Raw genomic sequence first — 13,986 nt, 5'->3', positions numbered from 1 at the left:
ACAGAACTTGGTGTTTGCTTAAAACTTCACTTTCTGATTGCAGGCTGTTGGGGGTAAATAGTTAAATTGTATTTTGTGAATGATAAAATAAACAGAAATGGCCACAACTGTCCACAGATTCAAGCTAAAGAAATTGCTAGGGGGAGATTAAACAGATAATTGGAGGATGTGAAATTAATATTCCTTATAGAGAAGTCATCGAAGCATGTGGGAAAAACACAGAAATCGGGAATTATGTAATACTTGTTTTACCCCAAAGTGGAAGTTCCAGCAGTTAGACTAAACCTAAATTGGGGGGCATTTTCAGATGAAAGTGGGCAGTCCTGTATGAGCAACTCATTTAAAGAACACCTGTCCCGTCCCTAGAGTACCATAAACTACATTATCGGGCTGTTGGGGGAGGGGACAGTTTGTGCTGCTGCTGACACATCTTGATTGCGAGACAGAGGTTGCGTAGGAGGAGGGTGGTTTAGTGGAGGAAGCATACACCTCCGCAGATACCACCACAGAGCTGGGGCCCGCAATTCTGGGGGTGGGTAGGACGTGAACGGTTCCAGGCTCTGACTCGGTCCCAGCCTCCACTAAATTCACTCAATGTGCCGTCAGGGAGATATAGTGGCCCTGCCCGCCTGCGCTTGTCCACGTGTCCGTTGTTAAGTGGACCTTGGCAGTAACCGCGTTGGTGAGGGCGCGTACAATGTTGCGGGAGACGTGGTCGTGCAGGGCTGGGACGGCACATCGGGAAAAGTAGTGGCGACTGGGAACCGAGTAGCGCGGGGCCGCCGCCGCCATCATGTTTTGGAAAGCCTCCGTTTCCACAAGCCTATACGGCAGCATCTCCAGGCTGATCAATTTGGCTATGTTCACGTTTAACGCTTGAGCGTGCGGGTGCGTGGCGGCGTACTTCCGCTTGCGCTCAAACAGTTGCGCTAGCGACGGCTGGACGCTGCGCTGACATTGCTGGATGAGGCCGAGGACAGCGGAGGTGAGCGTGTGGGTGCAGGCCGGGAGACGGTCGTGCCTGTGTCCTGAGAGGGGGGTTGGATATCAGTGGCAGGTTGGGGCACAGGGGGAGAGGCAGTGGTGCAAAATGGAGGCAGTGAACGGCCTTCGTCCCACCTTGTGGGGTGCTTGGCCATCATATGCCTGCGCATGCTGGTGGTGGTGAGGCTGGTGGTGGTGGCTCCCCGGCTGATCTTGGCGCGACAAACCTTGCACACCACAGTTCGTCGGTCGTCTGCACTCTCAGTGAAAAACTGCCAGACCTTTGAGCACCTCGGCCTCTGCAGGGTGGCATGGCGCGAGTGGGCGCTTTGGGAAACGGTGGATTATTCGGTCTGGCCCTGCCTCTACCCCTGGCCACCCCACTGCCTCTTCCAACCTGTGCTGCGGCTACAATTGCTTCCCCCTCTGAAGACCGGTCCTCAGTTGGCTTATCACACCAGGTGGGGTCAGTCACCTCATCATCCAGCGGCTCTTCCTTTGAATCCTCTGTGAGCTCCTCCCTGGGACTTACTGCCCTTACTACTACCTCACTGATAGACAACTGTGTCTCATCGTCATCTTCTTCCTCACCCACTGAAAGCTCTTGAGACAGTTACCGAAAGTCCCCAGCCTCATCCCCCGGACCCCGGGAACTTTCCAAAGGTTGGGCATCGGTCACGACAAACTCCTCTGGTGGGAGAGGAACGATTGCTGCCCTATCTGGGCAGGGGCCCGAGAACAGTTCCTGGGAGTCTGCCTGCTCCTCAGAATGTGTCATTTTCATGGAGTGAGGAGGCTGGGAGGAAGGAGGAGCAGCAGCCAGAGGATTCAGAGTTGCAGCTGTGGATGGCGTAGAAGACTGGGTGGTCGATAGATTGCTGGATGCACTTTCTGCCATCCACGACAGGACCTGCTCACACTGCTCATTTTCTAATAAAGGTCTACCGCGTGGACCCATTAATTGTGAGATGAATCTGGGGACCCCAGAAACTTGCCTCTCTCCTAATCCCGCAGCAGTTGGCTGCGATACACCAGGACCAGGAGCTCGGCCTGTGCCCACACCCTGACTTGGGCCTCCGCGTCCTCGCCCCCATCCACATCCTCTAGGCCTACCCCTACCGCTCAGCATGGTGTATTACGAGATTAGCAGAAACAGAACGCTGTAATTAAATGTGCCGCTTATTGGCCTGTGGTTGGAGGCTGACTTCGTGTACGTAACGCACTGCAGAGGCAGGCAACAATTATGCGCAAGGCTGGGTATTAATTCAACAACTACTACCCCCAGCAGAGATGCAGTAAACTGAAGGCAGTGACAGGCAGGCCTAATATTGTATTTTTGTGGAAGTTTTTGTGAACAACCACACTGCCAGTGATATAGTCTGTATTTCGATTTCCCTGTTGGAGGCTGACTTCGCGTACGTAACGCACTTCAGAGGCAGGCAACAATTATGCGCAAGGCTGGGTATTAATTCAACAACTACTACCCCCAGCAGAGACGCAGTAAACTGAAGGCAGTGACAGGCAGGCCTAATATTGTATTTTTGAACTTTTTGGGAAAAAGCCCACTGCCTATATAGCCAGTATACCTCTTTCCCTGCCTCACCAGTACTGCCCCTATACTCAGTAAAATGACTGCAGACTGAGGACGCTATGCTCTGCACGCCTGATATACAAAAAAGAAAAAAAATTGTGCAACACTGCTAAAAGCAGCCTCAACAGTACTGCACACGGTCAGATGTGGCCCTAAGAAGGACCATTGGGGTTCTTGAAGCCTAATATAACTCCTAACGCTCTCCCTATAGCAGCTCCGGCATCAGCAGCACTTTCCCTGATCTCTGTCAGAATGCATCTGTGACGAGCCGCGGGAGGGGCCGATTTATATACTCGGGTGACACCTGATCTCCCCAGCCACTCACTGCAGGGGGGTGGTATAGGGCTGGAACGTCACAGCAGGAAGTTGTAATGCCTTCCCTGTCTTTCTATTGGCCAGAAAAGAGCGCTAATGTCTCAGAGATGAAAGTGAAAGTAACTCGAACATCGCGTGGTGTTTGTCTCGAGTAACGAGTATCTCGAACACCCTAATACTCGAACGAGCATCAAGCTTGGACGAGTACGCTCGCTCATCTCTAGTAAGGTACTACTATACATTGATAATAACATAACGAATGAAACAAAAAACAGCCGTAATTTTCTGCATGCCGCCTGTGAGATACACGCACGCAGCATGCAGCAATTATGCAAAGAACATTGCTTGCAGCCAATCCCATGAACTATCTTGGCGTGTATACTTGCATAATAAACACCAAGATAGAACATGCTGCGATTTATCTTGTGCACGTATTTCATGCTATATGTGGAGCAGAACAATGTAAATCTAAGGGTGACTACTAGAGATGAGCGAGTATACTCGCTAAGGCACATTACTCGAGCGAGTAGTGCCTTAGCCGAATATCTCCCTGCTCGTCTCTAAAGATTCGGGGGCCGGCGCCGGTGACAGGTGAGTTGCGGCGGGGAGCAGGGGGGAGTGGGGGGAGAGAGAGATCTTCCCTCTGTTCCTCCCCGCTCTCCCCAGCCGCTCCCCGTCCCCCGCCGACCCCCGAATCTTTAGAGACGAGCGGGGAGATACTCGGCTAAGGCACTACTCGCTTGAGTAATGTGCCTTAGCGAGTATACTCGCTCATCTCTAGTTCCTACCCACTACAGTTTTTTTTCACTGAGAAATTTGCAGTGTTTTTTTTTCTGCAGGGCTCTATCGGACTTGTAATGTTAAAATCGCGAGCGCGCAAAATCGCGATTTTGCGGTAAATTACGATTTTGCGCGATCACGATTTTAACATTACAAGTCCAATAGAGCCCTGCAGAAAAAAAACGCTGCAAATTTCTCAGTGAAAAAAAAACCTGTAGTGGGTAGTCACCCTTAGGCCGCTCGCTACAGCACTTTATGTGCGCAAAATAGGCGTAGGTAATTCACAATTACAATACAGTTGTGTGTGAAAACTAGAGATGAGCGAGCATACTCGCTAAGGACAATTACTCGATCGAGCATTCCCCTTAGCGAGTACCTGCCCGCTCGGGAGCAAAGATTCGGCTGCCGGCGGCGGGCGTGGGCGGCGGGGGAGAGCGGGGAGGAACAGAGGGGAGATCTCTCTCTCCCTCTCTCCCCCTCGCTCCCACCTGCTCATGGCCGCAACTTACCTGTCACCTGCGCCAGCAGCCGAACCTTTTCTTCCGAGCGGGAAGATACTCGCTAAGGACAATGCTCGATCGAGTAGTTGTCCTTAAGGAGTATGCTCGCTCATCTCTAGTGAGAACTTGTTACTAGGCAGATGGAAATGATCATCAGATGCTATTTGCTTGGGCTTTAAAGCCAACTATAATCGGTCAGTGATTAGAAAACTTACTCATGTAAAGGACCCTTCAGGTTTCCGTCATACATAGTCTTTTTTTCTGGCCTGTTTTTGCTAAAAAAAAAAAAATCCAGAAAAATGCCATGTGGTTTTTTTTTAAGATACCTGCATTTTTACAGGTTCTAGGAAAAATGTCATGGACCAACAGAAAATACCGCTAAGAAAATAATATTTGTCATGCTTTTCATATTTCCTATTGGCATATAGTTAACATCTGGAAACAGCATTTTTACAACAAAAAAAGCAACAAAAACCACCAATGGCAAAACGTCAAGAGTGCGGTGTTTTGCAAAAAGGACCCAAAACACTTGTGTGACACCAGCCATATGTTTGCTTTTCTGTTGACATTTTGGGGACTGTAGAATCAATTATCTGTTTTCTATGAAGCTACGGCCTCACTTTACAATGGCTGTTCCAGAACAGGTTAAAAAGGAGGTTTTCATCTCACTTTTATGACATATACACAGAATATGTTATTAAAGTCTGATAGATGTGGGTCCCACCTGTCATGGTCTGTTGGCCGCAAGCGGGTCGTGGCATGGTGGTCTCCACGTGTAGCCGGCCTGGCTGCACTGTTCCAGTCTGTCCAACAGGTTGATGTTTATGTTGTTGTGGTTTGTTATTTCTTTAGCTGTTACTTTGGTTGTTTGTCTTCCTCAGTGTTTCCCTGTGACTGATTTTGTTCTCTTGTTTCGTATGTGGATTTTACCCTGCTGTTTGTGCAACTCTGTCTGTCCAGATGCATTACCTCGGTCATTATTTGAATCTGCTTCTGGGTCTGGTTGTTGCTGATTACTTTCTCAGTCGGTGTGGCGAGAGGACATGTTCGTGTTGGTTGGAGTTCTGCTGTGAAGCTAAGCTTTGCTTTTGTTTGTTGATTAGTGTTTCTCTTCTTTTAGTTGCTAGAGTTAGTGGCTGAGGCATGAGACGCGGGGCCACTTTTATCGAGGCGATAACCTCGCTTTTAGGCAGGACGGTTCTTGTCTTAGTAGTGGGATGAGGTTGTCTCTTCCTCCTATTGCTTAGATTTTATGATATTTTCTCTCTTCCACAGTCTGCTCCCTGTGTGAACACAACCTTATGTTCGTCCTGTAAGTGGTGTGTCTTATGCTCAGGGTGAACGTGACACCACCTTTGGTTCCTTCACCTATCAGAGGACCTGCCCCCAAACCCCCATCCTGACTGTAAGCAGCACTTGAGGGTGATCCAGAGTACAGAAAAGTGTCTACAGACCAGCCCACTTAATTGTCAGCAGGTGGTTCTCATCACGGATAAAAATACAATAAGCTCACAAATGTGTATGTCATATACTTGCCACATATATGTTTCTTTTTTATCACTAATACCAGCCCCATCTTGAATAATCTAAAATTACGTTTATCAACAGATTACCGTAACACTATATACACTGTTTGTAAAAGGAAAAAAATCAAGCACAAAAAGGGAGTTGTCATTTTGCTGCAGTTACATCTCAGGCAGATATGCAAATGATTAGAGTTGTGGCCCCAATGCAAAATCTGTAACAGGGTCCCCAACTATAATGCGTTATTCATACTTCTAGGCTTACTATATGGAGAAGAGAAGCCTTATGGGCCCGCTAAGGGTCCTGGGCCCAAAAGCAAACGCATCCTCTGCATCCCTTTTGGTTACACCCCTGCTTGGCCTATATAAAAGCTCTCAGAGGCACCTTGTGTGTCTTCTTCCGCTTGTGTAGAGCTTGTTGACCACTAGACGCCTCTACAATGCAGAGAAGAGATTTCACCCTGTTACCAGAGTCTGAGGGCAGCCGCATTATTGGAATGGGAGAAGCTGGATGGAAATATCGACAAATTGTTCCCCACTCGGGCCATTTTGACCAGACGTTTAGGGGGTGTTGTGACCAGTATATGTGTGAGGGCACACACAAGGAGACCGAGCTCAGGACTCCCTTGACAGACCACCAGTAGAGAGATCATCTGATCATCCAACTAGCACGAGCAGCTCCAATTGTTTGGTTATCTGCCATCCAGAGACAGATGGCATCATTGTTATAGGCACCTGTATTTGTCGGGGCCATTTCCAGGCACCTGGCCGAAGGACATTTAGTCTCATGGTGCCCCTTATGTGTTCTGCTTTGGACACCCACCCACCGTCACCTCCTTTTGCAGTAATGTTGTGAACGATGAAACTGGACTGCTATGGGATGGAACCGGGTTGTCTTCAGTGGTAAATCCAAGTGTAGTTTGGGCAAGGACGACAGCCATGTTCATGTCTGGAGATCTAGGGGTGAACACCTCAAATTTGCCTTTACTATGGAGCCCCTCTGTCAGTGTGATAGTCTGGGGGTCTATCACATATGACAGTCAGTGACCCATAGTAGTAGTACAAGGGCCAATGACAGCTCAGGGATATGTTCGGGACATCCTACAGCCACATGTATTGTCTGTCACGGTGGCTTCCAAGAGGCATTTTCCAGCAGGATAATGCTCGGCGGATGCCGCAGAAATGTCTCCACAACATTGTCACACTTCCCTGGCTGCTCGATCACCAGATTCATCACCAATAGAACATGTACGGGACCATTTGGGTCACTAACTTCAACAGCCTATGAGTTTGCACGATCTAGAGGTTCAGTTACAGCAAATGTGGAACGATATGCTACAGCATACCATTTGGAATCTGTATATTCCATGCCCCAATATCACATCTTGTATCAAAGATAGAGGCGGTACAGCAGGGTACTAGAGCCTCCATGCCACCTGTATCACATCTTGTATTCAAGCTAGAGGCAGTACAACAAGGTACTAGAGCCTCCATGCCACCTGTATCACATCTTGTATTCAAGCTAGAGGCAGTACAACAAGGTACTAGAGCCTCCATGCCCACCTGTATCACATCTTGTATCCAAGCTAGAGGCGGTACAACAGGGTACTAGAGCCTCCATGCCACCTGTATCACATCTTGTATTCAAGCTAGAGGCAGTACAACAAGGTACTAGAGCCTCCATGCCCACCTGTATCACATCTTGTATCCAAGCTAGAGGCGGTACAACAGGGTACTAGAGCCCCATACCTGCCTGTATCACATCTTGTATCCAAGCTAGAGGTGGTACAGCAGGGTACTAGAGTCTCCATGCCCACCTGTATCACATCTTGTATTCAAGCTAGAGGCAGTACAACAAGGTACTAGAGCCTCCATGCCCACCTGTATAACATCTTGTATCCAAGCTTGAGGCGGTACAACAGGGTACTAGAGCCTCCATGCCACCTGTATCACATCTTGTATTCAAGCTAGAGACAGTACAACAAGGTACTAGAGCCTCCATGCCTACCTGTATCACATCTTGTATCCAAGCTAGAGGTGGTACAACAGGGTACTAGAGCCTCCATGCCTGCCTGTATCACATCTTGTATCCAAGCTAGAGGTGGTACAACAGGGTACTAGAGCCTCCATGCCCGCCTATATCACATCTTGTATCCAAGCTAGAGGTGGTACAACAGGGTACTAGAGCCTCCATGCCCCCATATCACATCTTCTATCCAAGCTAGAGGTGGTACAACAGGGTACTAGAGCCTCCATGCCCCCATATCACATATTCTATCCAAGCTAGAGGCAGTATAACAGGATCCGAAGAGCCTCTCTTCAGGGGATCAACTTTCTGCATTAAGTGATCCTTTTGCTGGGATTTTGTAATCACTTCCTTATATCAACGTTACAATCACACAGAGAAAGTTTCATTCCATTCCGACAACTTCTAGGGGAGGGATTCGTTTTTGACAAGGAGTGTATAATAAACAGAGTAGCACAGGGCCATTCAATGTAATGACAGTTTTGTATGACTCGAATAAAAGTTCCCTTCCAGTGTGAGGAGGTGTTCTGTACTCTACTTCCAGCTGAGACGTTTAACAGACCTTGGAGCAAACTTTGAAGAGTTAGTAATAGTGCTGGCTGCAGACTGACATTATAATCTCCACCCTCCCAGGCATGCTCAGTCACATCCCACATCAGGGGGGCAAGAACCAGATTGCTTGTGCCGTTTTCTATATAAGGGTGAAAGACGAGGGACAAGGAGACTCCAAGTAACCGCAAACTACTGAGAGCTGATCCCAAACTTGTGTGTCAGCCTGCAAAGGATTGTAAGTAGGGAACACACAGAGGGACTGGCAGCTGTTATAGTCTGGAGATCCAAAGGTAAACATTGCAAAGAGAGAAGGGTGAGGAGGGTGGGGAGAACACCATACTCTGTGTATGTAGTGTGCACAGAGAATAGGAAGCATGAGACACTGAGTATATAGTAGAGAGATGTGCAGCTCATAAGAGGAAGAAGTCATAGGACTGTGCCTGAGGCTGTGTGTGCATTCATCTTCATAGTAAGAAAGGATCCCCACCCTGAGAGTACAAGGCAAGATGAAGTGCAGCAAGACTGGGCATCTTTCTGGGCACTGGATACTACTGGCAGGACTGATTCTCCAGCTGTCATGTGTTCCCCCACTGGCTGAGGCTGAGGAACCTTCATGTCAAGGAGCCTTCGACCTCTACTTCGTCCTGGACAAGTAAGTATAAGGGTTTGGTTATGAGTGGGTTAATAAGCTGATAGCATCCTCCCTGTTCTGATCTCATTGTGCTGGTCCCAGGAGAGCATGGCAGGTCAGACAGATGTGTGATATTGGCCTGTACAGCCATCCCTCTGCATCATACAGCAGGACTGGAGTGTCCTGTATACACATTATCTAGTATACCAGGGCTAAAAGTAACATTGTTGCAGCACTAGTGTAAATATTTATCATTGTGTTATTTTGTATCTAGTGGAGGAAGAGTTGTTATGTCACTGTGGAAACACTCACAACTAACAGGGAGGAAGTGAAAGATTTAAATGATGCATGGGGACTTAAAGAATAACTGCAGACAAGTAGGAGTTAAATGAGAGGGGTTGATGAATATCTGTTGGTTTCAGTAATAAAGATGTTAACACCTATTGTAACTTCACACATCCTGGACACACTCACACTTTAACCCTTAGTGAGGAGCCTATTTTATGCCCTAAGGGACAAACCATTTTCAGCATTGATTTGCAAGAGCCATACCCATTGACATAGCCGCATGAGGGCTTGTTTTTAGTGGGACGAGTTGTATTTTTTAGTGGCCGCACTCTGGGGTGTATATAATGTGTTGTAGAACTTTTATTACAGTTTTTGTGGGGAGACGGCAAAAACATCCAGAAAATCATAACTTTCTTGTCCGGATCAGCATGATTACTGCAATAACGGGATTATAGAGATTTTTTTTATTTTTTAAATACTTTTTCTCATTTCTACATGAACAGAACTTTCTGAGGTCTTGTTCTTTGCGGTAAGAGTTGTAGTTTCCATTGATACACTTTGAGGTACATTTGACTTCTGGATTACTTTTCATTACATTTTTTGGGAGGCGAACAAAAGGAAAATAGTAATTCTGGCTTTACTTTTAAAAATTATTTTAACGGGGTTCACCAAGCGAGATAACTAACAAAAAATGTTAATTGTCTGGGTGGTTATGAAGGCAGTAATACCTATTATGTGCTGGGGGTGGTATCTATTTGGGGGGTTTTCACATGACTGTATGCGTTTTTGCGTTTTATCGGCCGTGCTGTGAAATTGCATGAACGGACGTTTTTCCGCAATCATGGCCAGTGTTTTCTCGCCCATTCACATGACCAGGAGAGACGTTTTTAGTGAAAAAATACGTTGCAGTTTGGAAAACCCTCGCTCGCCATAAATCCTCAGGATGCCTTCAAATGCCTCAATAGAGGCACCTGTAGGATTTTCACAGAGTGGGATGCTGCTTAAATGCCCCCCTCTCTTTTCCCAACTCCCATTAGAGTCTATGGGATCCGCTGCCGTATATTGGTCAAAAGATCTTTTTACCCACCATATATGCGTCGGCGCGTATTACAGTCACGTATGTTCCATCCTTGGCGGTGCAACATTTTTAGGCGTCGTATATTCGCCCGTGTGAAAGAATGCGTTGGAAACCAATGCCTCAGATGGTCGCGTATATCGGTCGGCCATAAAAACGGGCCATATATGCGTGAATAGAACCCATTGATTTCAATAAGTTCATTAGCATAAGCGTATTTTGTGCGCGCATTCCGTTCGCACAAAATCATACGCAGCATGCTCTACTTCACTGCGCATTTGCACACAAAAATAGCACATATTAAACTAATTAACTTAATTCATAGTAAAACGGAGAAAGTCCAGCGTTGGGTAAAAAGCTCTCAGTCTTTACAGATATGAAGGAGCAGAGAGCGTGTGCCGGCTTACATGTTTCAGGCAAGCATGTTGCCCTTAACTTAATTGTCCATTTCATTGAATGGTAACATACTTGCATGATGCTTTTGCACGTGCTAAAAGTACAGTAAAACACGCACACAGTTACGCAAAAACGCAAAGCCCATTGTGCAAATGCACATGTAAAGTCGCTTAGGCCATATTTTTTTAAATTAGATTTTTTTTCTTTAGATTAAACTTTATTGAACTTTTTTGACACTATTTTTCAGTTCCTCAAGGAGACCTGAAGATTCAATCTTTCAATCGCTAGGATAGTACACTGCATTACTTATATAGTGCAGTCTACTAAGCCTATGACAGCAGCATGTTAGATTCTGCTGAAGGGAGTGCCTAATAGACTGAGTTACATGGTAGACAAGGAGACCTTTGTCAGGCTTCTGGCCGGCATGGGAACCCATAGTAGTTTAACCCTTTCCAATCCACTATCTGACGTCTGAAGACATTCTGATTGAAGGCTGTACAGCTCCGATGTGAAAGGACGTCCGGCAGGGTATTCTTACTGTAGAATACTGGCCACTCTGTTGTCTGGGGCCTCTCCAGCATGTCCCATACCACAGTACTGGCTCTAGCCAGCAGATGGCGCCACTGTAGAATGGCAGAAAGAGAAAGCCCCCTAGGAAACCCTGAATCCAAAATTGGATTGCAAAGGGTTAAAGCTAATAGCGGCCATTCTGCCTACCAGAATTCTGCGCTGCAGCGATATGCTTGTGTGAATGGACGAGAAAACACTAGTTAATTTTTTAATTAGATTGCGGCTATTGCTTACCTCTGCGATTTTCATCCGCGTGCGGCAAGTGTACATTCGCATACGCTCGCTCTTGTGAATGAGGCTTTAGGTCTTAATGTAGCTGCTGTGCTGACCTATTACACATTCTTCTGCACACTGTCCAAGGCAATACTCCATGGAGGCCTATTAAAGTAAGGTGGGAGTGGAGCTATCCTTTGCTTTGGTATCTATTAACCCCTTGTTAACTAGCAGATATAGATGTGTGATGTAAAATACTCTCGTATAAAAAAGGCAAAAGTTTAATAGAAGATATCTTTACAAAAAAAATAGTTTTTCTAGTTCGCCAATAAAGGCATCCCTTCCATAAAACCTTTGTCTTTTTTATGCTGTCTTCACACATCAGTATTTTGCAAGTGAAAGCCAGGAATGAAATGTACAGAGAGGAAGTATAATGGAAAGATCTGCATTTCTACCATATTTTGGACCGGCTCCTGGTTTTGACCTTAGACCTCTCGTTTCGAGCGCCGTTTTCTAATCCACTGTACAGCGTCAGACAGTGTATTTTACCAAACCCCATCATTGTAATGGGTAATGAGGTGCGTTAAAAAATACTTAAACGCACAAATATTGAGCAGACAGTCTGTAAAGCCCCATTAAAACCAATGGAGGCGCTGTACAGCATTTACCGCTGTGTTTAAAATGCTGCGGTAAACGCTGTAAAAAGCATTGTGTGTGAGAGTGGCTACATGGTGCATGAAATCAATGGGGAAAAATGGAGATTTTTTTTTTATTTCTCTCCTCTAAAAACAAAGCAGAGAGACGGAAACTCTGGACTGAGTCCTAAGGCCGGGCTCACATGAGCGTACTCTGGAAGCGCGCAGGCTACAAGATCGATGCACAATGACCTTGCATACTGGCTGCATGCCTCCCATAACCATGTACTACGGTATGTATGTGGGTCGGGGGTGTCATGTCTCCTTAAGGAGAGCACCCAAAAAGAGTGTGGAGACACCTAGGCTGTGAGTGGGTCGGGAAATGGCATAGTCTCTCTCCAAGGAGAGCACCCAAAAGAGGTGTGGGACACCTAAAAGGTGAGTAAGGAGACTTATAAGGCCGTGCTAGCTCCTCTGGGTAATTTATGCAAATAAGGAAGATGGGAAAATACGTTTGCAGCGCCACCTATTGGATGGCAGAAACCCTTCAAATGAAAATGACTTTATAACAATTCTTAACAATTATTGGGAATAGGAAACCAAGCCAGAAATCCATACACAGACCACTGTTTTGGGGGGATTGCCCATCATCAGTGTGCAGCAGGCTTCTGGCTTAGTTTGCGAGAGGCCTATGATGTGTGTCAGGAGGGGTGTCATGGCTCCTTAAGGAGAGCACCCAAAAAGTGTGTAGGGACACCTAGGGGGTGAGTGGGTCAGGGGATGGCGTTGTCTCTCTCCAAGGAAAGCAGTTATGCATGTGTAATACGTGCCAAGAAGGAACATGCTGCAATTTATCTTGCATGAGTATCTCGCACAAGTTGTGTGAGTGTCAACGTGGCCGCTTACGAAAGATTGGTTCAGCGTTGTTCGCGTTTCGAATACGCTGTACCGATATGCTTGTGTAAGCCTGGTCTAACGCAGGTGTGAAAGCAGCTGATGTCCAGATTCACACAAGTGTATTATAAGTGCATTTTTGCACCATATTACATAAGAGCGCCCCGGACCAACCGCAGATCTATTAACCGAAATTCACAGCATCACATTTCACCCACATGTCTACTGACCTGAAAGGGATCTACAATACTGTAAGTTCTTGTCAGTAGACATGTGGTCGGGGCAAGACACTTTTCTGTGTTATGGGCCTCAGAGGGGTTTTCCCGTTTTTTTCTTTTATACAGTTTGGGCTCCCCATGCTCAAAACTATATAAAAGAAATATACTCACAGCAGCTCCAGACCACCATTTTGGCGGTCCGCGTCTGTTGCATTTGACAGGTGACATCAATTGGCCAGAAGGCCTGGTGAGGTCCCATAAACCTGTCATGTTGGCTTCTAATGTTAAAGCCCTGATGCAGGTTTATGGGAGATCATCAATGACCTCATATTGCCCACAGCCGCCATGTAGGTAAAGTACTACGCCTCCGCTGCAACCAATGTAAACCCAGACCGAAGCGGCAACCAGCAGTAGCAGCGGAGCAGTATGTGTGGTTTTATTTCATTTAATCCTCTTCATTGCCACCAATGTCTGAAAACCCTTTCAATGATAATAATGCATAGTGCACTAGGGGGAATACATTGTTGGGGATGCTGTCGGAGGGAAGGGGGGCCGGTTCAGAGGGAGAATTATAAGAGGGCTAAACAGAGAACAGTTCGATTAAGGAATGTGATAGGCCTCCATATCTCATTCCCTAATCCTGTTAAGGCATGTTTAAAGTTGTGGCTATTGGTGATTAAAGGGGTTGTACCTAGAGATGAGCGAGTATACTCGCTAAGGCACATTACTCGAGCAAGTAGTGCCTTAGCCGAGTATCTCCCCGTTTGTCTCTAAAGATTCGGGGGGCGGCGCCGG

General features: G+C 46.7%; 1 protein-coding gene across 2 annotated transcripts in view; it reads left to right on the top strand.

The window, feature by feature from the left end:
- The first annotated feature begins 8,345 nt into the window (after positions 1 to 8,345).
- Positions 8,346 to 13,986, top strand: part of ANTXR2 (ANTXR cell adhesion molecule 2) — a 208,188-nt gene continuing 202,547 nt past the window's right edge. Inside the window, exons 1-2 of one of the 2 annotated variants that reach the window (XM_066574248.1) lie at positions 8,346 to 8,506; positions 8,742 to 8,923. In XM_066574248.1, the coding sequence (XP_066430345.1) occupies positions 8,778 to 8,923 (146 nt within the window). In that variant the 5' untranslated portion in view covers positions 8,346 to 8,506; positions 8,742 to 8,777. Of the gene's footprint in view, positions 8,562 to 8,741; positions 8,924 to 13,986 lie in introns of both variants that reach the window. The other variant, XM_066574247.1, reaches the window with a different exon arrangement.

This window comes from Eleutherodactylus coqui, chromosome 7 (assembly GCF_035609145.1).
Source record: "Eleutherodactylus coqui strain aEleCoq1 chromosome 7, aEleCoq1.hap1, whole genome shotgun sequence".
NCBI lineage: Eukaryota > Metazoa > Chordata > Amphibia > Anura > Eleutherodactylidae > Eleutherodactylus > Eleutherodactylus coqui.
The sequence above is the reverse complement of the archived record's forward strand: the minus strand, read 5'-3'. Positions and strand labels throughout refer to the sequence as shown.